The following is a 24,661-nucleotide window of genomic DNA, read 5'->3' as shown; positions in this document are numbered from 1 at the left end:
TAGAGACAGGGTCTCACTGAGTTGTTTAACCCCTTACCATTGCTAAGGCTGGCTTTGAACTTATGATCCTCCTGCCTCAGCCTCCCCAGTTGCTGGGATTACAGGCATGTGCCACCATGCCCTGCTTGTGTTTACTGTTTTTATCCACATTTTAACTACAAAGCAGGTGAGTTTTGGTACCACTGATCTGGCCAGCAGAGATCCAAGCAACTGTAGGGCTGGTGGCAGTGAAGCACAGAGATATTCTGAATCCATGGGTGGGAAGATCTGAAAGAAACAGCGTCATCTGGGGAGGGAGTGGGAAGGCACTTTGGTGGTCAGGACTGTGGACAGCTCAGTTTTGTCACTGTTCTGAGATTGTGCTTCAGTCTGTTATGTGACATTCCAGTTTTATCTTTTGAATCAAACAGTTCTGTGAGAGATCTAGCTTTCTCTTGTTGTGGCAAGACATTGGTCTTGTCTGTTTAGTGTCCTTCTGTATGTGGGCCACATTGTAGACCTATACTATTTGGCTCAACTGAGAGATTACTCTCAAAATGTTTGTACCAATTTAACTTGAGCATATGAAGCTTGGCACAATCCTGCCAGCATTTGCTATTACTTGGTCTGTAAGTTTTGATAATTTGATTAATTAAAATATTATCTCAGTATTGTTTCATGTACATTTTCGGCTTGTGAAGTTCAGCATCTCTTTGTATTTAGTCATTTAATTTTCCATTTCTACATATCAACTATTCATAACTCTTGCCATTTTTTCATATATTTTTCTGTCTTCAATTTGTTGATTAGCAATTTTTTATTCTAAATGTTAATCATTTATAAGTTAAGCAAATTTATGTTTTTTCTAAGTCTGTCACTTCTCTGTTAACTTTGTCAGTGCAGTCTTTTATTGAAGACACTTCTTTAGTTTTAATGTAGTCAGTTCTATAATTTTTTCTCTTTAAAGTCTGTATTGTTTTTGAAGTCTTGTTTTAGAAATCCTTGTCTGTCCTAAGATGATTCTTTTATATTTTTTTCTGTTTTATTTTTTCATGTTTCATGACTTTAATCTATTTGGATATTACAAAGATTTTTGTTTTGTTTTATATGGTTTTTTTTCCCCCTGGGGATTTAACCCAGGGGTGCTTTACCATTGAGCTGCATCCCCAACCCTTTTTCTTTATTTTGAGACAGGGCCTTGCTAAGTTGCTTGCTGAGGCTAGCATTGAACTTGGAATCCTCCTGTCTCAGCCTTCCACACCACTGGAATTATAGATGTTCATCACTGCGTTGGGCACAATTTCTCAATTTTAAAACAATTTCTGTACTGATATCTTATAACTTTATAATGTGTCTTGATATCTGATAGAGTAAGTTCTCTCATCCTGTGTTCTTTAAGTCTTGGCTTTACTTGACTCTTATATTTCATACATATTTGAGAAGTCCATTGTCAAATTTCATAAAAATACTTGAAGGAATTGTGGTTGAAATTGCCTTTTATATGTAGATAAGAAAGAGTCTGACATTTTTACAACATTGTCTCCCTATCCTAAAACTTCAATGTAGTTTTATAATTTTTCCTAGAAATGACTATATATTTTGTTAGATTCATCTGTAGAGATTTTATGTTATTGTTTTCTATTCTAAATGCTGTTAATTTTTAGAATTGAATTTTAATTGATTATTGCTTATATTATGAAAAGGAGGTTAATTCTTCATATGGACTTCATATTCAGCAACCTTATTAAACTCCCTTATTAGTTCCAAGAGTCTTACTAATTTGATATTTTGAGTCTGTTAGTTTTTTCAATGTGAGCAGTCATAATATCAGCAAATAGTAATAGTTATTTTCCCCAGATTTTATATATTTTTTAAAACAGTGTATTACTTTATTTCAGGGGGAGAATAAGGGAGAGACATCATGGTGAGAAAAAGAAATTAGAGAACTTCAAATGCAGGGATAAATAATTTTAAAATAGTAACAAAATGAATAACTGCAATTACTTTTTTTAAAAGAAGAATACTCTTTGAAGAAATAGTTCATTTGCTGTTGCAAAAAGTGTCTGTATGAAGAAGAAATTGGTTTCAATAACATCAGTGAGAATACATTCTAGAAAATGGATTTAAATGGATATAAAATTCCAGCAGCAATTTAATGTCCCAGAGGGTTATGCTGAAACCGGTATTTAATGAGGGAGAAAGCCCTATGGGGAATTTTGGATGATACCTGGAGAAATATTATACTGTGTAAACCAAACTGAATTGTTTTCTCAAGCATTGTGAAGTTTCATATAGCAGATTTTTTCTACAAACATTTCAATTTCATAGCAATAATGGCATAGAATACGCAAGAGAAAGCTTTCATGCAAGATATGTAGCTCCTTGATATAATAATGCACACAATTTGAAATGATTACACTATCATTACATCTAGGTCTTCATGCAACTATGACATGGTGGTTATGAAAATTATAGCTCCAGGGTATCCATCTCCAGAATGCTTTCTCCAGAATGCTACCACTGTCTCTGTGTATTTTCTTTTTGCATTTTTTTGTTAATCAACTTCACTGTTGTTTCTTCAGTTTTCAGTTCTTCAACCTTTAGTCTTTTGGGGTGAAGAAAGTATTCTGTGATATTTAGAACTCTGATTACAAATGGTAGTCACAAATTTTCCTGTTTGAAGACTTCCATGACTTTCTTAATCAAGTCATCATAGGATGTCGGACTTAAGTTCCTTTCAAAGCTAAAAAAAAAAAAAAAATTCCAAATCTGTAGTTAAGTTCCATTCAGTTTCATTCTATTCACTGAATTCTGTCAGGGATTGAACAATGTGCATTAATGGCAGAACCAGTGTTTTGGTGACCTTTCTAGCTGCTGTGACCAAAAGACCTGACTAGAACAATTTTAGAGGAGGAAAAGTTTATTTGGCACTCATAGTTTCAGAAATCCAAGTCGGTACAGGGCCAACTCCATTGTTCTAGGCCAGTGGTGAGGCAGAACACCATGGCAAAAGGGTGTATCAGAGGAAAGCAGCTTATAACATTGCACCAGGAAGCAGAAAAAAGAGCTCTCCCTTACCACAACAAAATATAAACCCCAAGGCACACCCTCAGTGACTTACCTCCTCCAGCCATACCCTACCTGCCTATAGTTACCACCCAGTTAATCCCATCAGGGATCAGTACACTCACTGATTAGATTAAGACTCTTATATAACCTGGTCATTTCACCTCTAAATTTTCTTGCATTGTCTCACACATGAACTTTTGGGGAACACCTCATATCTAAACCATAACAATCAGGTATTAGGCCACTAATTACACCCTCATGAGTGACATCCTCTGCTGAAACACCATCTTTCATGTAGAACTGATCCATAACTGCTGGGTCAGGCTCACACATAAGGTTTTCAGGGCTTAATTTGTCTGATTACCCACCTCTCCAGGAAATCCAGAGTATATAAGTGTCAACAGTCAGAATTCATGTACCCTGTTACACTTGTTCTACTTGGGAAAATTGCATTAAGAAATTCTCTTTCCTCCTGGAAAGTCTGGTATGGGTAGCCTTAGTTGAGAAGGCTTCATGAAATTCTCAGAAGCATATGAGAAGAGTCAAATGAGTCAAATGCACTATAATTCCTAGAAAGCTTCAACATGGGAACCAGTATTTTCAGTAAAAGATAGTATCACATCTTCAAAATAAACATCACTTGGATGCAAACATTTACTCTCACTGAGTACATAAGCTTTCTGCTTGTCAGTTTTTGTCACACTTAAGATTGAACATCACACATCCTTCAAAAATATGTCACTCAGATCTTGGGATGGCAAAGACCTCCAGATCCTTAGTTTGCTTCAGATTGCTGCCAGGAAAACTCGAATCTCCAGCAGCTTTTCTGTCCCTTTGAAAAATGTGCAGCTTCCATCACTGTGAGACTAGAGAACAATCAACAGCTAAGTTAAATCTCTTCTACCAATGCTACAGGTTGTTCTAGGTATGTTACTGGGAAGTTCCAGTTTCTTTTAATTTTTACTCTTTTTTTAATGTTTTTTAAAATAAAAGATTAATAAAAATTTCCCAGTTTTTTTGGGTGAGTTGAAAATTGGACTTGATACTGCTGAATAATAGAGGCAGATATAGTTCATCTCTGTAGTCTATCGTTTCCCAGTTAGAATGAGTGCTTGCTAATGTATGTCTAGGGCCATACTGTAAGCCAATATACTTTATAAATTCTCTCTCTCTCTCTCTCTCCCCCCCCCTCTAAATATCAGTGAGAATACATTCTAGAAAATGAATTTAACTGGATATAAAATTGCAACAGCAATTTAATGTCATAGCTATTTTTCAGTGACCTTCAGTACATATGGAAGCTATTGTAGTATATGTATTTTATACTTTTATTCTTACCTTAGCACAATATTAGATAGAAGTGGTTCAAGTGGGTACCATTGTCTTCTTTCTTAGAAAGATATTTTTGATAATTCATGATTGTGGTTTGTTGTTTTCCATGGATTTTGTTTTATCAGGTTAAGGTTTCTCCTTTAATCCTCCTTGCTGAAAGTTTTTTATATGAATGGTTACTGAATTATATCAACAGTTTCTGTATTTTTTGAGCTTTTGTGTGACTTTTATTTTTTTCTGCAATGTGGCGAATTACTGTATATTAATTTATTTCTAAGATTAAGCCAACATTTTATTCTGTAGATCTAACCTGGTACTGATTTATTTCACTTAAAAAAATATATTCTCTGGTCATCTTTTTTATTTTTCCTTAGAATTTTTATATCTATACTACTGAGTGAGACTGACCTATGCATTTCCTTTCTCCTTACTCTCCTCTCTTATTTTGATGTTAAGGTTATACATGTCTTACTAGTGAGTGATGTTAAGGTTATACATGTCTTACTAGTATGTTTTCTTTTCTCTGCATTTATTTAATATTGGAATAATCTGATAAAATATGCTTGTAAAGCTTTCTGGGCTTCTTTTTTTTTTTTTTTTTTTTTTTTTTTTGTGGTGCTGGGGATTGAACCCAGGGCCTTGTGCTTGCAAGGCAAGCACTCTACCAACTGAGCTATCTCCCCAGCCCGCTTTCTGGGCTTCTTTGATTATAAAAATTGTAAGTACTCATTTGACTACCAATTTTAAATACTTTGGTGATTATAGGATTTTTCAGGTACAATTCTATTTCTTTTTGTATCAGACAGTTTAAATTTTCTAGGAATTAAGTTTTTTACTTACGAAGATTTCAGAATGATTTTGTTTACTCTTCATATTGTCTTAAACCTGTTTTAGTTTCAAACATTGTTATTTTTATTCTTCTCTCTTTTTCTTTTGATCTTGCTAGAGTATTCTTAAATTTTTTTAGTATGTCATTTTATTTTTATTGATTGCTTATTTTGATTTTGGTTTAGGTTAATCTTGCCAGAGAACTATTTTCTCAGTTTTTTAAAAGAATCAGCTTTCAACTTTGTTAATCTATTTCATCTTTGCTTTCATTTCTTTTTTCCTGCTCTGATCTTTATTATTCTCTTTAATTGCTTTATTTCATTCTGTTTATTTTCGAACTCCTCAGCTAGATACTTAACTCATTAATTTTTAGCCTTTTTATGCAGTGAAATAAATTTCCTTTTCATTCTACTACTTACACTTCTAAAGTTATTTTCACTGTTGTTCAGATCTAAGTATTTTCCTTTAAGATGATTTCTTTAGCTTATAGATTATTTATATTTATTAACTTACTTATGAAGATGTTTCCTATTTTTCAATGCAAAACACTATTATTGATATTTAATTTTATTACAATATGGTAGAATCTTTTTTTAACTTGAGCTTTCATGTGACTTTTTATAAATGCCATGTATATATTTCTTTTGAATAAAAATACATGTAAATATATGTTATATGTATGTGTGTGTGTATATATATATATACACACATGTATATATATCTTACATTTTATATATTATTTTGGAGGTATAATATGACTTCTTATCACAAAAGCCTCAAAGTTATTTCTGGCCCCTAACTGGTATGTTCATTTTTTCCAATTACCACTAAATCAGTTTTCTAAGTTAGTGGTTCTCAAATTTGTTCAAGTTGTAGTCCCTGAAGATCATAGTTCTTTTTGATGAGCATTATAAGTGTTGCTTATCTTAAGTTGAATACATGTCACTTTGTGCCTCATTAGATACTGTGTTATACAAAATTGTAATTTAGAAATAATATTCAGAAAAAAAAGGACTAACACTTTAAAAATTATGGAAAGGAGATATATAACAGAAATTTTTAATAAGTAATTAGAACAATGTCCTTTACTATTCTACTCTGAGTTTAAAATTATTTAGGGTTTTATCTGTAAGGTGGAATCCAAACTCCTTGGCTTGACATTCAAGGCCTACATGTCCTTTTTTATTATTTAATTCCCACGATGACTTCTTAGTCTCACAAAAACAATGAGTTATATACTGGTCTCAGACCTTATCCTACCTAATCTGGTCTTCTGTTTGTTAAAAAACAAATTTAATAGAATGTGTAAAACCATGACTCTTGTGGAGATACAAAAATGAACGTGTTTTAAAGAGTATAACCTATTTGTTAGTCAGTGAGAGAATCAGGCAGTTTTTTTTTTTTTGGTACAAGTAATGGAACCCTCAGGGACACTTAACCACTGAGCCACATCTCTAGTCCTTTTTTGTATGTTCTATTTTGAGAGAGGATCTTGCAAAGTTGCTTAGGATCTTACTAAGTTGCTAAGGCTGGATTTGAACTTGCAATCCTCCTGCCTCAGCCTCACAAGACATTGGGATTATAGGTATGTGCCACCAACACCTTGCTCAGGCAGATGTTTTGATTGGTTTAAAAGAAAATCCTAAAAACAGACCCATTTTTAGATTAAAAATCTTCAAATTGATGTGAAAATAAAGGTGACATTGATTTTTTTCCACATGGAGAAAGTGAAGTCATTTGACCCTGTATAGACAGGGCCAGGGATGTAACTTAGGGGTAGAACACTTGTATAGCATATGCGAGGTCCTGGGTTCAATCCCCAGTACCACACACATACAAAAAGACAGGACAGACTGTACATATCTATAGTCAAAAATTATTTGGCCTTCTTATCACTTACTTGCAATGTACAGAGTTGTAAAATAGCTCAAAGACAAAGCCTAGGATCAGATAACCATATGTTGTATGTAGATACTGCATAGTTTCCATGAAGCCATAAATTTTCCCTGCACACCTGGTTTTGTTTTTCCCTTTCTTTTCTGCCTACTTAATCCCCACCTGTTCTCCAGTGATCTTCAGTACCTGTGGAAGCTAGTTTTCTCTTTATATAGTCCACAGAGAGCTTATTGTCTTATTTACCATTTCCCTGTATTGTACAGTACTTTTAATTATTGTGTTTTAGTGTATTTTTATCAACCCTGCCATATCATATGATAATTTTAAAGGCAGACAGTGTTTCAAATGGTAGGTACTTTGTGATTATCTGGTGCTTGAACTTAATGTCGTCTCTCACCTTTATTGTGACCCTCTGCCACTCCCTTCAACATTGTCACATGTAACATAACCATATCTTCTGTAGCTTGGAATTACTGAATACTGAATATCGGGCACCCCAGCCAAAAATCAGTACATTCCAGTAAAAAATAAAACACAATCCCTCTCCAAAAACCTTCACTAATCTGCTATGTATGTATAAAGTTCAAGATAAGTCCTAAAAAGGTTTTGATAGTTTAAACAAATGTGATTTATACCTGATATTTAATAGCTATTTTTAATTTCTATCCATTTCCATCAAATTGTTTACTTAGGCTACTGGTTATGGAACATGGGGAGGGGCATTTGAGTTTCCCAAGGAAAGAAAAGATGTTTCCCTCTTCCAAAATATACCTCCTACATTAAGTTTACAAAGTCATGCACAAAGCTCTAATGTTCAGAAGAATAATTATGTTTATCTAACCAATTCAATTTTGAGTTTATTTTGTTTGTATTAACAAGTAGATTTCATGTTCAAAAATTCTTGATTTTTAATCTTTTTTTTCAGTTGTAGCTGTATTTGTCTAGTTATCTATTAAAGTTTTATTTTTTGTAAGTACTAATTACAAAACTCTTTCTTTAGGTGAGAGATGTTGACAAACATTACATAAAACCAATTACAAAGTGTGAAAGTAGTACACAGACGGATACACATATATTGCCACCAACAATTGTGAGATCATATGAATGGAATGAATGGGAATTAAGAAGAAAAGCTATAAAATTGGTTTGTGACAATATTTTTAAAAATTACTTACAAATGGGGAATTTTAATATGTTGTTCATAGAGTTGATAAGTTATTTATATAAAATGAGTTCTACACAGTTCTTTGCTAACACAAAAGTAATTAGCATAATTTATATTTTGCCAGCTTTACTTGGTAAGATTGTTTTCTAACTTTAAGCATATATAGAAATACAGAAGCATGGAACTACTCTCAAATTATATCTGCCAGTAACTATAACAGTAGTAGTTACTTTCTGTCTTAATAGTTTTAAAACTTAGAGCTAATTTGTAAAGCACTCTTAACTTATTCTAATCATTTAAAGCATAGCCTTCATTTTTGGAACTTTTTATGTTAAATCATAGCTATTTTTGTCCAGATGCTGGACTCTCATCCTTTTGATTATCAGTCAAAATCAAAATAAGAGCCTTATCCTTAAAGCCTATCTTTGAAACACTCATTCCTACCCAGCTCAGTGAAATTCCCCCAACTTGTCTCTTTTTATGGCATCTTACCATAAGGATGAATAGCAAATTCAGAATTTATTGAGAATGTGAAGTTTGTTAAGGCAGGTCTTTTGATGCCTCAGGTGGATTAGAGGGTTGGATGGAGGTCTGAATAGTTTTGGGTAGGCATCAAGAAAAAGCAGTCCTGCTTTGGTGGCAATTGCAAAGATTTTTGAGGCAAAAGATAAAAAGAATCTTAGGACTTAACTGTGTATCGATGCTTACCACTGAAGAGTTGACAGTCATTCAGGATTTAGTCAAGTGATTTACTTGGGCAAGAGGCTCTTGGAATTGTAAAAATTAAGCTAGTGAAGACAATGGAATAATAAAGTCATATTAATGTAGACAATAAACTGTTGTGTGTGGAGAGAATAGTTTGTACCCTCAGTCTCCCAAACTCTGATGTGTTTCCTATAATCCAGGTCTCACTTTCTTCAGTCACATGTTCTAATGCCTTCTGAGTTTTTTTTCGTGGCCTTTCCCATAATCTCATCAATTCTTAGCCTCCTTATTGTTTTTCTTCAGCACTGGGGATTGAACCTAGGGCTTCACAGGTGCTAGGCAAATGCCCTACCTCTGACCTATACCCCTATCCTTGTCTTCCTTTTAATTATCTTCTCTTTGCTTTCCAACTTGTGTCATGTCTAACCTCATGTTTATTAATAACCCATCAAGGGAGTAAGCAAAATGAAGAATAATGTAAAGCATAAACCAAAAACAACAGTTTTTAAAATTTTAAAACAGGGTGAATATATTTTGTAGAAAATATAAATCTGAAATTTTTGTCTTAAAAAAAAATAAAACAAGTGTGGTAGAAAAATATTCAAGTCATATGAATCCCAAATACAATGATACAGGAATTAGAAGATTATTTAAAAAAGCAATTGAGCTCATTGTAACTCAAATCTGTATGTTCTTTTTTGGGTTCATTTTCTACATTTTATATATTTTTCTACTTCCTAGTAAAGGACATTTAATTTTCTATCATGTTTTAAATTTTCTAGCATTCTGGTATTTTATAGAAAAATGCTATGTTGGATTCCCAGCTCTGGGGCCCCTTCTCTCCAGAGAAATCTATCTTTGTATCTCTGTTGCTTTTATAACAAACCTACCTCTTCCTTGCTAAAAAACAAAAACAAAACAACAAAACAAAAACATACACACAAAAAAAGGAAAGAAAAGTGCTATGTTAACCAGTAGAATAGAGGAAGGGGACCAGGGGGAGAGATGAGGAGGTGCTGGGGAATGAAACTGACTGAGTTATATTGTTATATTATATGCAAGTAACAAATATGTAACAGTGAGTTCCACTATTATGTGTAATTATGATGCACCAATAAAAAATTAAACTCATTCTAATTTCGCTTTAATAAAAATGCTGTTACAGGGTTAATTTCCTTGTCAATTGAAAAAAAAAGATAGGCAGATAATTAACTAGTACTTGATCGTATTTTATATGATTTGTTCTTCAGGGAAATGTTAATTCCTGTTTTCTCTTTCTACTTAGGCCAATTTGCGTCAGAAAATTACCCACTCAGTACAAACTGATCTTAGTCACATGAGAAGAGAAAATTGCTCACAGGTATACCCTTCCAAAGATGCTAGCACCCAGTCCAAGAGGGAGGGCAGCTCTCGAGTGCCCAGGCCCCAGATTTACATAGCAGGTCTTCGAGGGGGACGAAGTAAAACTACCCATGGAGTCAAGGTGAACTTAACTAGAGCTGTTGATGAAACCTAGAGGGAGATCACATTTTTAAAGATGTTACCTAGTTATGAACAATGGCAAATACTTAAAAGTATTTTTACTTCCATGAAAATTAATTTTGTAGAAAATGGCACATGCAATTGCTACAAAAAACCAGAAGTTATTTTCTGTAATACCTTTTCATTATATTAAAATTGAAAAGTCAAATTCTGTCCTTTTATCTTTTATTTGTTTTATCTATTAGAAAAAGTTTGGCAACATGAAGATTGAAATTATGATGCCCTTTAAATAATATGTTGTAAGATAATATGTCACTGGAATAGGAGACTATTTCTAAAATCATGTTTAATGTAAAACATTAAATTTTTAAATCAATATTTTCAGTTTTGCTAGCTATAAAATGATAGCATAGATTAAATTGCTGTATAATAAAATCTTATCATTTAGAACAATTAGAGGAAAGTTCTGCATGATGACTCTTTGGTTTTTGGTACTGGGGATTGAACCCAGGGGCAGTATACCACTGAGCTAAATCCCCTGTCCTTTTAATTTATTTTTTATTTGAGATTGGGTCTTGCTGAGTTGCTGAGTTTCTCCCTAAGTTGCCAAAGCTGACCTGGAACTTGCTTTTGCCTCAGCTCCGAGTCCCTGGAATTAAAAGTGTGTTGCCACTACTCCGGGTAACGTGATGACTCTTAAAACCTGGAAAATTTTACCTAATTTGGATTTCGTTTCTTTGAAAAATATCTGATAGGATATCTGATGACACTGACTGGGCATTTCTCTAAATAGCAGCTTTGCTTTTTCACTGAGCAGGCCACTTGTAATTCTCCACTGTCTAATCCAATTCGTATAGCTTTACAGGCCTCCCATTTCATTCCTTTTGGTAATTTGCCTGTCCCTGTAGGCAGGTGTGTTGAGGACCCCTGTGAATTATTGATGCATATATAAAATTTAACATAATTATATGCATATAACAGTATGTACACACACACACACACACACACAGACACATACACACATACACATACATTTATCTAATAGTACTGGGGATTTAACCCAGAGGGACTTTACCAGTGGACTCTACCCCCCAACCCCCTTTTTTAAGTTTTGAGACAGGGTCTTGCTAAGTTATAGAGGCTAGCCTTGAACTTGTGATCCTCCTGCATGACTGGGATCACAGGTGTATGCCGTAATTCTGACTCTGTTAGCTAAATTTAGAGCTGTAATTTTACTTCTGTCTTATATACTTCTAATACCAACTCATGGATAAGAAAGGTTTCAGATTGAGGGCCTGTTAAGCTTGCTTTAATTCCTTAATAGCATTTTTTTTCTGCATAGGTGATTTTACTAAGGCATTTGCATAATTGTTTTCTATTTAGGTTAAGTGTTATTTACAACATTAATATACTTTGAAATTCACTATATATATATATATGTCAATGGACTTTATTTTTACTTATTTATATGTGGTGTCAAGAATTGAACCCAGTGCCTCACACATGCTAGGCAAGTGCTCTACCACTGAGCTTCAACCCCAGCCCCTTGAAATCCACTTTTGACAGAGATTATAACAAAGAACTTCAAAATACCTACTTGTAAACGGTCATGATTTTCATAATATGAAAAATAATGTTAAAGATAGGCTGGCTTGCTAACTGTTAAGGCAAGGCCTTGAGGGGAGAGAAGGATAGGGTGATTGTAGCTATTATTAATATTTAGGAATTAAGGAATTTGATTTTATCTGTTTAGTTTGCCCTTATTCAGTTCTTCAAGATTCCAAAACATAGAAAGGCACAGTGGCACACGCCTGTAATCTCAGCTACCTGGGAGACTGAGGCAGGAGGATTGCAAGTTTGAGGCCAGTCTCAGCATCTTAACAGGACCCTGTTTCAAAATTAAAAAATTAAAAGAACTAGGATGTAGCTCAGTGGTAAAGTGCCCCTGGGTTCAATCCCCAGTACAAAAAAAAAAAAAAAAAAAAAAAAAAAATCTAAACATTGAAAAAGAATGGTTGAGGTTATTTTAGGACTGAAATTAGAATGGCGGAATGAATAAAAATAACAAATCTTTTTGAAAAGTCAGCCTTAGTATCAGAAAGTCACTTGGTAAACACAAGAACCAGAATAAAGGGAGCTAGATCAGATTGTAAATACAACTTCTCCCAGGACCTCCACTGTCTATTCACTTTAAAGATTTCCAGCCATATGTTGAACAATGTCAGATTGTTACCCTCATGTCAGAATATCACAGACTGAAATAATTCTCTTTGCCAAATTTCTTTCTCCCTCTTTTTTTACTTCTATGATTAAAGGCATCACTCTCTACTCACTAGCATATATTGAAAACTCTTGATTCTCTTTCTCCCACATTCCTAATATTTAACCTAGTTATCAAGCCATGTTAATTTGGCTTGAGTTGTCTTAAATTCCATGTCTTCTTACAACCACTGCCATAGTTGGGACATTGTCCTATTTCCTAGGTCACTGCTGCCTTTATTGTTTATATGATTCATTAGGATAATACATAAATCTGATCATGACACCTGGCTTCCTCCCCTCAATCCTCACCTCTTTTACTTAAAAACCTATTAAGACTTCCCCATTACCTAGGAAACAAAGTAGAAACTCCTTCCCATATTTTGTAAACAAATTTTCAAAATACGCTCTCCATTATCTTCCAGTTTCATCTTCTGCACATGCTATATGTATTGAAGAGTTTTGGATCAATTTGGTTAATACATATATATATTCTGTTTGCCATTAAACAGCCTGATAAGATTTTGCCCCTCATGTTTAGTTTTTTTCCCCCATATACTATGAGAGAATTAATTGCTTCCTCCTTTGATTTTCATTGGATTTTATGCCTATTCTTATTGTAGCCCTTAAAATAAATTGGTATATAATTTGGGGTTCATCTATATTCTTCCTGTTAGATTGTGAATTTCTTGAGATTTGAACTATTTTAGTCATCTTTGGCATTTGTATAGTATCTTGTTGGATGAATGAATTTTTAAAAAGAATGAATAAAGGGATAAACTGGAACAGGGTATTGGTTAATTATTTTAATAGTCAATATGGGAGTGCATAAGAAGTGCAGTGGTAAAGTAATTGTTACAAAATGAAAGGGAGAAAAAGGTAGAGAGGAAGAGATTTTTTGGGGGGAAACTTTGGGAAACCAAGAGGGACAGAGTTGGTATATTTTTTGGAGAACTTTGAGAGACAAAGTTATGTTTTGCCTTCCTATTGTAGGACATTGGGAAAACACTGTAGATTCTTGAACAGAAGATCATTGTGGGAAAGTGATAAGGGAGTTGGTGGGGGGTAGCTTGAAAGCCATTTTAAGAATTGGGACATGCAATGATGGATGATGTGAAGGGAAAATTGTTACATTTAATTAAGGGGATATAATAGCTCAAGAAAGGGAAGGGAAATATTCAAAGTATTATCTCAGGGTTTCTGCCCTAGGATAACAAGGATAATTGAGAAGAGGCATTTGGTTAAAAAAGAAAAAAGTGTTCAGCACTTAAACATTTGAGTTTAAAGGATCACAGCAATTTGGGTCAGACAAAGATAATTTTGGAATACATCTTCATAGGAATGGGAGGGAATGAGGAGGAAGAGAAGACAGAATAAAATGAATAGCAACCAGAAGAGTAGAAAAATATATATTAGGAATCTCTGTGGTCACAAAAAAGGGTCTAGCTCTCCTATTTACTGGATGTGTTACTTAATATCTCTCTGCCACAGTTTCTTCAGTATAAATGAGGATAGTAATAGTATCCAACTCATTCTGTTGTCAGGAGAATTAATAAATGAATTAATACATGTGAATATGAGGTGCTTTGTCAAGTTAGTCAAGGGAGAAGAGAACTTCCAGCATTAATTTCTACTGCACCCCCTGTATGAGTCAGGGTTCTCCAAAGGAACAGAACCAATCAAATGAATATGTATATATACAACAAATAAGAGGACGAATGTATATATATATGATTGGTTTACACTTTTGGAGGTTTATAGTCCCATAATGACTACATGTTGGAGAGCCAGAGAAACTAGTTAGCTGCTCAGTTCAAGAAGCTGAAAGCCTCAAAACAAGAGGGACCATTAATGCAGCTACAGTTCAAGGTCAAAGGCCTGGAAATTCCCTGGAGAATTGCTGGTGAGCATCCACATTGAAAGACTGAAGAAACGGAAGTCTGATGTCCATGGGTGATGACAGCAGCAGTAGACAAACTCCTACACGTGCCAGTGGGCTTTCTTTTTTGTGTTTTGTTCTGTTCAGTCCCCCAGCCTATTGGACAGTGCTACTCACATTCAAGGGTGGTTCGCCCTCCCCCAGTTTGCTGTACCACCTGGCAGTCAGCTTTGGACACTCTCACAGACACACCCAAAAGTGTGCTTTATTAATTTCCTAGTTATCTTTCAATCCAATCAGGTTGACAATCAAACCATCATACCCCCATCCTTCTTTCTTCCACTTTGTTTTATAGCTCTCAATTAGTACCTAGACTAATGCTTGACACATTGTGACTTCCAATAAATGATGAATGAGCAAAAGAGAATGAAGAATTAGAAAAGCTTGATGGAGTAGGCAACTGATGAGATCCCTTTTAAGAGTTGGCTGGAGTGAAAGTAAGTTTTCAGCAAGTTAAGCAGAAAATGGTAGAAGTAGGTACAGATTACATATCCGTGACTGTTGAGCAGGAAGATAAAAGTAAGATTAATGAAAAGGAGGAAGCCGAAGCAAGGGTGAGTTAAACTCGAAAAGAAATGTTTGGATATCAATAATTATTATTCATGTTTAACTCCCCTATTCTAGTCACTGAATTTTACATTACCTCTTTGTATCGTTTAATTTTCTCAACTATAAAATACATTTCTTTTGACTTGTTTTTAATACTATTACACCACAGTAAAGAATTATTTTAAATAACAGTAACCTAGCAAATTGGTTTTTGGGTGATATTCTTAATAGTAATGAGACTGACATGCTTAAACTTATGGAAACAATTATATTTAGGTACCTGTATTTGTCTATGTATTATTTTTTTGGTCTATGTATTCTTTATGGTTAACTGTTTACTATACTTTAAACATTACCACATTTAATAACCTATTAAATATCTACTCTATTCAAATTTAGCATTAATTGCCTTAAGCCTTAATTGCCTTATTGCACAGCCCTTTTGTTTCATTAAGTTCATACTTTTATTACCAGTGGATGTAGTACTGGGCTACCTTTTATACAGTTCATTAAGAGCAGACATAGAAGCTACTGTAGTTTGCTAGTGACAATCAGGAATATCATTAGTGTCTCAAGTGGCAATAGCAACAGCCACCTGAAGAACTGTTAAGCTTAGTTTATTAGACAAATGTGACCTTGTGCCTTACATCTTGAAGAATGCTGCTTCTTGCTGTATCCAGGGTTGTAAAGAAAGTTAGGCTTACATAAGAGACATGAAATCAATGTTTTTCATAAGACTTCGGATCATTTAGAATGAGAAAGTAAAAAATAGCCCAGACGTTAGATTGTATATATCTGCTTGGCTACTAATTGGGCTAGTATAACAAACACAGATAAAGTCAGCTGCAAAGTTAACAGGAGATAATATTTTTGCCAAGGATGTGGTGAAGCTATAAAGTGTAACAACACTCTTTTTTTTTTTTCCAACTCACAAAAAAATTTTGTTCTTTAAAATTGTACACTATAAGGAAACATGTTTCTTGAAATTATATTTGTAAGAATGAAACATCCTACTCTTGCTTGGAGGATCTAAGTCACTTTGATTCAGAGTAACAGCCTCAATTACCAACTTGGCTGGTAAAAGCTTGCTTCATTGAAGGGGCACCTGAATACAACATTCCACAAATATAGTAAGTTTGTAATTTCCAAGAAACAGGACCCTGGTATTATTCTATAGTCCATATTTATACACAGCTCTGCTTTGATTCTATCAAATACTCTTAAATTCTATAAATCTTACTTCCTTCATTTCCTGAGATATCTTATGGTTCCTCTGGTGTTCAATTTTCCTCATCGGAATGGGTCAAAAAACTTGACCTCGTCTGTAGTTTGACAGACTTGCTCCTGGTGGTCTTGGGATGATTTTGTTAGGACAGGGGTTTATCAAAGCCTAGTCAAGTTTCCTATCAATGGAGTAGAATGTCTTTTGGGGCAATACGTAAGACTTAGCTTACACTAACATCCTCTAGTGAAAGTGAGATTATAGTGGTTGAAGTGCATGCTTAATGATTTTGAGGACTGTTTCCCCAGGATTAGATAATGTCTAGTTAGATATAATCAGTGGCAAATGTTGATAAGGACACAGACTCAAGACTTGAGATATATGTAATACCAACTGTACTAAATTTACACAGGAGGAAACAATGGAAAGCAATGACAGAGGTCAAATTTATAAGAGCTGTTGAAAGTAGCTTCTGTGATTTAGGAGGTCTGGGAGCTTCTCTAACAGTTTTGACAGAAAAGAATCACCAAGTCAGCTCCACATCCTTATTTGCCATCTATGCGAGGTCTCCAATTCCCAGAAGGCAATGCTCGGCGTACTAGACTTCGCTTCCTTAGCCGGCGGGGTGTGGAGGTTTACAGAACTGCGCGTTGGTTGGAGTTTCACATACTTGCCACCAAGTACTCGGTCGTAGCGGCTCTCTTCCATCTACGTTCTTCCATTTTCAGGAGCAGCGTGGATCCTTGCGCCTGATCTCAGTGCTCGGCTGGGCGGGAAGCCTGCGGGCGGGCGGCGGCAGGGCGCTCTAGGCCGAGCAGTGCCGTCTCTATGACCACAGGGGCGGTCCTCCGAGTCTTGCGCAAGGAGCGCCGAGGGGGCGCGCGTCAGTTCCGCGCGGGGCTGTCGGAGCGCCATGGCTTCCGCGAGAGGTGAGGCCCGGCTGCGGGGAGTGGTGGTGGTGTGGTAGTGCGGACAACGCTGGGCGACCGGCTAGTGCCAGTGCTGCTCCGCACTTGTCGGGCGACCGCACTCTCCGCGACTGTGGGTCCGAGCCGGGCGGAGGCATCGGGTGTCAGGAGTTGGTGTCGAGTCGCTCGCTGGCGGCCAGTACGGCCAGCTTCCCGCTGCGGCTACCCTCGGTGTGGCGGACTCTGCGGGCAAGACTGCGCCAGACTCCTGGAGCTGGTATGGGTGGGAATGGGATTCTGACTGGCCAGGGCTGCAGAAGAACAGGAGAAGGGCCGGACCTGCATCACCCGTCATGAGGCAGGACAGTTCTCAGTCCTGGCCGGCGCCACTCGGTGAGGTCTCGTTTGTGCCTCCTGCCCCACGAATGTTCAGAGAAGTAAACATTATTGGGGTATTAAAACAGCACTTTAATTGTATCGAGATGGAGAAAGCAGTCGTTAGGAGTACCTCCCAAAGAGAATATTGTACGTAGTTAGAAGGAGCATTGGTATTTTGGGTGGAAAGTGAGGTTCACTTCTCCCCCCCAAGGGATGGTACATTAGGGCAATAATATTTGGTGACTCAATACCATTTAAAGGTGAGTCTAATTAATCCCGCAGCACTTTTGTTTTGCTAGAGGCTTACATAAGTTGATACCAGAGCTGAATTTTTGTACCTAGGTTGGTAGCTAGGAGAGGCTGAATGACACCTTTATACTTTCTCTACCCTTTCTCCATAGAGCACTGGGCTTCACCACTAAATAAAAGAGCAAATATTTAAAGAATATCCTTTTTCCCTACTTCCTTGTAGGGAAGTGTACATGCATCATCAGGCCCTGCCCAGAGTCGTTGTCTGTAGTTGCATATGCTTCTCTTATGCATTATCCCATTTCAAATAAGTTCAATCTTGACTCCTTTTTTTGTAGCAATACAGGACATAAAGGAAAAAAGAACTGTTTTGATAACAGGTATAGAATGGGGATAGCAAGATTAATGATGAATGAACACTTAAAAATTACAGAAGTCAGATCATTACCTGAAATAGTAACAATTTACAGATTAAGGCTTATTGCCTTTACACATTTATTGTGCCTGGATCTGATATATCTGTGTAAATATATAATCCTAACGAAAATTAGTTTCCATAATAATTAGTTTCCTGATGTTCACAAAGGACTTATCTGGGATCAGGTATTACAAATAATGTGAACCCTAAAATGTGATGGAAAAAATATAACTCCAGACTAAGTTTCTTTCTGGTACATTTCCAACCCAGAAACAAATTCTGTGTGGGGGCTAATGGAAACTGTGAGAAGCAGGATTAAAATGTGACTGCCAGTTGCATTGTGGGCTCGGTTTATGGTTACTGGCCTTGGGCATGATTTGAATTCTTAGGAAAGTTTAAAGTGAATCCCGAAAAGTTAAAAGTCCTTATAATTAAAATTTCATACTGGAAAATTTATGAATGGAAGGTCAGAGGCAATCATGATTAAGACCTTATTTTTAAAAAATTGAAATGTTTCTAAAATCGTATTATATACCAAAATCCTACATGTTTTACAAGTATTTAAACTTACTGTTTCTTTTTCCTTAGTAGTTATTTTCAAGAGTATAATATACAGATTCCCATATAACCACTATGCAAACAGTTATTGTTTTTCAAAGTTGATGACAAAATAATGTTCTAAGTCAGAATATGTTTCAGTAGGCTACAAATATTAGATTTAGTGTTTAAACATTCACTGTTATTTTCAGAATCAGGACCCTATATAAGAGCTAAAATAAAGTAGATTTGAATTGGCAATTCTAATCTTTCTTATTTGTGAAAGCATTGATAATTTAGGACATGGGTGGGCAAACTTTCTGTAAAGGGCTGATGGTCTTTGTCTAACTATTCAACCCTGAAGTTGTAGAACAAAATGTAGCCAAAACAATTTGGAAGCAAATGAGTGTGGCTGTGTTCCAATAAAACTTCATTAATGGATGCTGAAATTTGGATTTTGTGTAATTTTCACGTTATAAAATGTTATTTAAAATTTTTTTTCAACTATTTTTAAAAAATGTAAAATCATTTTGAGCTTGCAGGTTATGTAAACCAAGCAACAGTGTTGTTTGCTCTCCCCAATCTAGGGACATGCTTTCTCCTATACTGATTAATTTAAGGTTATTTTATTTTTTAACTAAATTTTTTGGGGTGCTTGGCCCTCACCTCTGCTAGGCAGGTGCTGTACTATGAGCTACATCTCCAGCCCTATTGCTGTTTGTTTTTGAAGTAATACATATTTCCCTGGTGTAGGAAAGTTTTAGAACAAAGCAAGTATTGTAGTGGTATCCTTAACTTCCTTTTACACATTGCTTTTTGGCTTTTCAGATGTTTTGGAAGGAAAGTTTAAACAGTTATAAGCTCCATTTTTTTCAGTTTTACCATAATACTTTTTAGTTAAGACCTGTAATTTAAAAAATTTGCCTACAACTTACAAATTTTTAATTTATTCGTAGGGAAATATATAAATTAAAGAATCTGTTTCCATGTTAGGTTGTCTTATGTTAACATATTTAAAGGTAATCTTTTTGAAATACCTATTTTATTTTCCTGCAAAAGTCATTTTTGAATTGTGATTAGGATTCAAAAGCAGTGAACAAAAGCACTAATATTTAGCACATAGTTTAGTTACAATAGCAGCCAGGAGTCACCCTATCCATGTCTCTCTGATTTTCAACCTGAAGTTGGCAAAGTATTGCCTCACTGGCCAAATCAGCCTGTTGTTTATTTTTGTATGGCCCATGAGCTAAAAAAAAATTTTTTTTGAACAGATGAACACTTGCAGTTAGTTGATCTGATGCAGAACACTAAGTTTGAACACTAAACAAAATAGTACCTCCCCAAAATAATTCCATTCTCATTAGTGAATTTTATTATACTAAATTATAATTTATATAAATACCTTACATGAAATTCCATATTTTGTCTTGCAAAGAAAGAAACAGTTTGAGCCTTGTATGATGGCAGTATGAGTAGGAAGTATGAGAAAAACGTGGTACCTAGTGCTTGTGGTTTTATTAAAGTAGTGGGATCAACTCTGGTGCCTGAATAATGGCAGCTGCTCAGATAAACTTGCAAACAGTTTTTAAGTTTTATGCCTCTAAGTTGAGTATTTCCTGCATTTCAAGACTGGGCTGGGGTTGTAGCTCAGTGATAGAGCACTTACCTAGCATGCGTGAGGCACTGGGTTTAATTCTCAGCACCACATATAAATAAACAAAATAAAGGTCTATTGGCAACTAAAAAAAAAAAAAAATTATGAAAAAAATTAACTGGAAAATACTCTGTACTAATGATTAAACAAAATACTTCTGCCTTAAAAAGTACATGTGCCAGAGATAAGCTAGTGTTTTTTGACATTTGAGGCATTCCACATGCTTCATGTGTTGTACTGAATAATTTTAATTACATGAAGGCCTGCTGGGCCTGGTACAAGAAATGAGATGTTTACTGACGTTGGGACAACACCTGGAATTAAAAAAAAAAAAAAAAAAAAAAAAATATATATATATATATATATATACACACACACACACACACACACGCATATATATGTAAATATATTATTCTTTTATTATTTAAAAAAAGGAAATAGGATTTTAAACATTATGGGGTTTAAAAATATATTTTGTGCTGGAAATTGGAAAGCACTTTGGGCTATAACTAGTTGGTTAGCTTTTATATACATAATATTGTCTGCTAAATAATATTTTTGTTGCACATATTTTCCAGAAAATGTCAGCTTACTATTCAAGTTATACTGCTTGACAGTGATGACCTTGGTGGCTGCAGCTTATACTATAGCTTTAAGATACACGAGGACAACAGATAAAGAACTCTATTTTTCAACCACAGCTGTGTGTGTTACAGAAGTTATAAAGTTATTGCTAAGTGTGGGACTTCTAGCTAAGTAAGTATAAACACTTTTAGTGTGTTGTTTTCTCAGTTAAGGTATTTTCTTTATTAGAAATTTCAAGCTACATCATTTCATGTTTGATTGTTTTAGAGCAGTGTTTCTCAACTAGGGCTGATATTGCCCTCCAAGATAACTTGGGGGATGCTGTGGGCATCTATGAAATTTGCAAGAATGCTGCTAAATATCCTACGATCCATAACAGCTCTCTACAGTTAACAGTTATCCATCCCCAAATATCAGTAATGCTGAGGTTGAAGAACTCTGCTATACAGCAGGGGTTGGCAAACTGTGGCCCATGGGCCAAATGCAGCTTGCTGCCTATTTTTGTTGCAACAGAGACTATATGGCTCAGATAGCCTAAAATATTCACTGTTTTGACCCTTACAGAAAAACTTTGATGATCTCTGTTATAGAGGAATGTAAGGATAGTAATAAACTTCTCTTGAGTGTTTCCTGTGTGAAGTACTAGGCACTATGCTAATTGATTTTCATGAATTTTTTCATTTAAGCTTTATACATTTTTGAGATAAGTACTGTAATTGCCTATTTTATCAGTACAGCATGTGAGGAGCCTTCATATTACACTGCTAATATATGGCAACACCAGGCATTGAATTAGTAGCATCATATAAATATCATTTTTGCTAGCTAAAGAGGCAGTGAAGAGAGGGGTAAGGATAGGATCTTTGGAGTAACAGGGACTTAATTTTAATACTAGACTCACTGGGATTATAATTTGTTAACCTCTCTAAACTTTAATTTCTTTATTTTTTTAATTGCATAAGGTAATACCGTGGTGAGAATTAAAATAAAATACTGGATAAATGACTTATGGAAATATTTATGAGATGAGGACCTCTTTTTTTTATACTTGGGATTAAACCCAGGGACACTGAACCACTGAACCCCATCCCTAGCCCTTTTTTATATTTTGTTTAGAGACTGGGTCTCACTGAGTGGCTTAGTGCTTGCTTTTGATGAGGCTCGAACCGCTGGGATTACAGGCATGTGCCAGTGTGCCCAGCTGATGGGGACCTCTTCGAATTATTATGGCAGTTCATGGTTCATACAGGTTCAAAATGTGTGTTGGTGAAAGTGGGGGAAGTGATAAAGAATACCATGTATGTAGGATTTTAGGTAAAAATAGACAAGTTACATTTAAATATTTCTAGACTCATTTCTAAGTTCTTAACAAACTTTCATTGATTTTTATTGGATAACAAAACTAAAACACAGCTATCAGTTTGGGAAAGAAACGCAGTGAAAATGCTGAAAATTGGTTCTAGATTTTGAAAGGACAGCTAGCTTGTGATAATTCATTTGAAGCAATTGGCATATGAGAAAGATGAATAAAATGTTCAATAAGGGGCTGGGGTTGTGGCTCAGCAGTAGAGCGCTCACCTAGCATGTGTGAGGCACTGGGTTTGATCCTCAGCACCACATAAAAATAAATAAAGGTATTATGTCCACCTAAAACTAAAAAAATAAAAAATAAAAAAAAACTCAAAACTAAACTAAATAAGACTGTGTTTGGGCCACTAAGAATGTATTGGACAGTTAAGAATTGCTGCTGAAAAACTTGTAGTTTAGTGATATGAAGTCTGCAAGAAAGTCAAAGAAGACACTCAACACCACTGTTTCTTTGTGTACATGTAAAAGCAGGTAATTTAAAAAAGTAAGCAGTTCAAAGGCAGACAAGATGTTATATAGTTTGTTAAAAAGCTGATTGGATATCAGTACTTTGTTGTGATGGCAAGACTTCTAACAAAATATTTGTTACTTGAAAAATTTATGAGATGATTTGTTATGTACAAGGAATCAAATTTTTATATTTGAAAACTGTTTTCTATGTAATGTTAAAATAATTTTCTAGAACTGAACAATGAAAGTAGATTTTTGTGTCTAAAGTGGAAGTAACAACTGGATCACCTGAGAATAAGGATGACAGTTTTGGAACATTATGGGAGGATGTAGAAGGATTACATTAGAAATAACTAAAGGTTTTGGGTTACTGTTTAAGTAGAAAAAACTTTTAAATGAAGTAAAAGCTTTTCCCTTTCTACCCATTCTTACCCTATAATGAAGTATAACAATTTTATGGAGTTGACACAACTATTATCCTAGAACTCCAATTTTATCTGAACTATGCAAAGTTTAATCTCATTATAGATCCATCAGCTTGGTTGTTTATTTAGCATGGTTTTTACAGCAATGCTGTTTGCTTAATAATATGTTTAGCCTTGGTATTTAAATAAGTCTGTATCATTTCATATTATATATTATGTATCATTTTAGATAGAGTTGGAGGACAGAGATTAGTTGAAGTGGCACCAGAAATTCTTAGCATCTTATAATTTAATTTTGTTTACAGAAAAGTATCACTGCCACATCCAAATAATCAGTGCTTCACACCTCCAAACATTTTAAACATATAATCATGCTAAGACTGTTTAAAGATATAGTTAATAAAATGTAGTGGGTCCTTGTCTGTTGGTGTATGTCTGTAATCCCAGCTTCTTGGGAGGCTATGGAAGGAGAATCCTAAGTTTGAGGGCAGCCTGGGCAACTTAGCAAGACCATCTCAAAATAAAAATAAGGGCTGGGAATGTAGCTTAGTGGTGGAGTGCTTGCCTAGCATGTGTGAGGCCCTGACTTCAATTCCCGGTACTGAAAAAAAAAGTAATGGGATAGTCAGGTTCATTTATTTATTTAGCTAATATTTATCAAGCCCAAATTATAAGCTTAATACTGTTCTAGATGCAAGAAATAAAGTTGCAAACCAAAAAAGCATAGTTCTGCCCTCAGTAGAACTTATAATCTAATGGAGAACCAAATATTAATATGTTAAGACTAAATCAGTGGGGTTATAAAGGAAAAGTAGAGGGTACTGTAAACAATTTATAACAGAGGGCCTTTATTGTTTTGTAGGGTTTCTTCTAAAGGAAGTTACAATTAGACCTAGACCTGAAGATTGAATTAGAAGTTAGGAAAGTAAAGAAGAGAGGATGCAAAGAGAACACTGAGATTCTTGAGGCAGAAACATTCTTGATTTTTCAATAATAGTCATCAGCATGTGTGCTGTGAGAGTGGAGTGGTGCTAAGGTGAAGCAGGAAAGGTCATTAGGGCATAAAAGGGTAAACTTGTGGGCCTGTTAAAGATTTGGGGATTTGATCTCCCACATATTAGCAAATCAATGAGCAGTTTAAACTGGGGACTAACATGGTAGCCCATTTTGCTTTAAGAGTCTTGTTGACCCTTTTAGGGTATGGACTGGACAGTTTGGAAGTGCAGTGAAGTGCCTTGAGTTGGAAGGAGGGAAACTTATTAAA

The 24,661-nt window shown here is 35.1% G+C and overlaps 3 protein-coding genes across 6 annotated transcripts in view; 2 read left to right on the top strand and 1 right to left on the bottom strand.

Moving 5' to 3' along the window:
• The window catches only part of CFAP206 (cilia and flagella associated protein 206), a 41,838-nt gene extending 30,681 nt beyond the window's left edge, over positions 1-11,157 (top strand). For both annotated transcript variants that reach the window (XM_079146969.1, XM_079146968.1), the window contains 2 exons: positions 8,105-8,248; positions 10,260-11,157. In XM_079146969.1, the coding sequence (XP_079003095.1) occupies positions 8,105-8,248; positions 10,260-10,490 (375 nt within the window). In that variant the 3' untranslated portion in view covers positions 10,491-11,157. The remainder of the gene's footprint in view (positions 1-8,104; positions 8,249-10,259) is intronic.
• A 6,063-nt stretch (positions 11,158-17,220) lies between these two features.
• Positions 17,221-24,661, top strand: part of SLC35A1 (solute carrier family 35 member A1) — a gene marked incomplete at its 3' end in the record, with an annotated part of 29,268 nt that continues 21,827 nt past the window's right edge. Inside the window, exons 1-2 of one of the 3 annotated variants that reach the window (XM_079146997.1) lie at positions 17,221-17,354; positions 21,148-21,325. In XM_079146997.1, the coding sequence (XP_079003123.1) occupies positions 17,339-17,354; positions 21,148-21,325 (194 nt within the window). In that variant the 5' untranslated portion in view covers positions 17,221-17,338. Of the gene's footprint in view, positions 17,355-17,608; positions 17,771-21,147; positions 21,326-24,661 lie in introns of those variants that run through there. The other 2 variants (XM_079146996.1, XM_079146998.1) reach the window with 2 other exon arrangements.
• RARS2 (arginyl-tRNA synthetase 2, mitochondrial) overlaps positions 17,685-24,661 on the bottom strand; it is a gene marked incomplete at its 3' end in the record, with an annotated part of 92,533 nt that continues 85,556 nt past the window's right edge. The window contains exon 22 of the mRNA XM_079146975.1: positions 17,685-17,760. Coding sequence (XP_079003101.1) covers positions 17,685-17,760 — 76 coding nt within the window. The remainder of the gene's footprint in view (positions 17,761-24,661) is intronic.

This window comes from Sciurus vulgaris, assembly GCF_902686455.1.
Source record: "Sciurus vulgaris genome assembly, chromosome: 7".
Classification (NCBI taxonomy): Eukaryota; Metazoa; Chordata; class Mammalia; order Rodentia; family Sciuridae; genus Sciurus; species Sciurus vulgaris.
The sequence above is the reverse complement of the archived record's forward strand: the minus strand, read 5'-3'. Positions and strand labels throughout refer to the sequence as shown.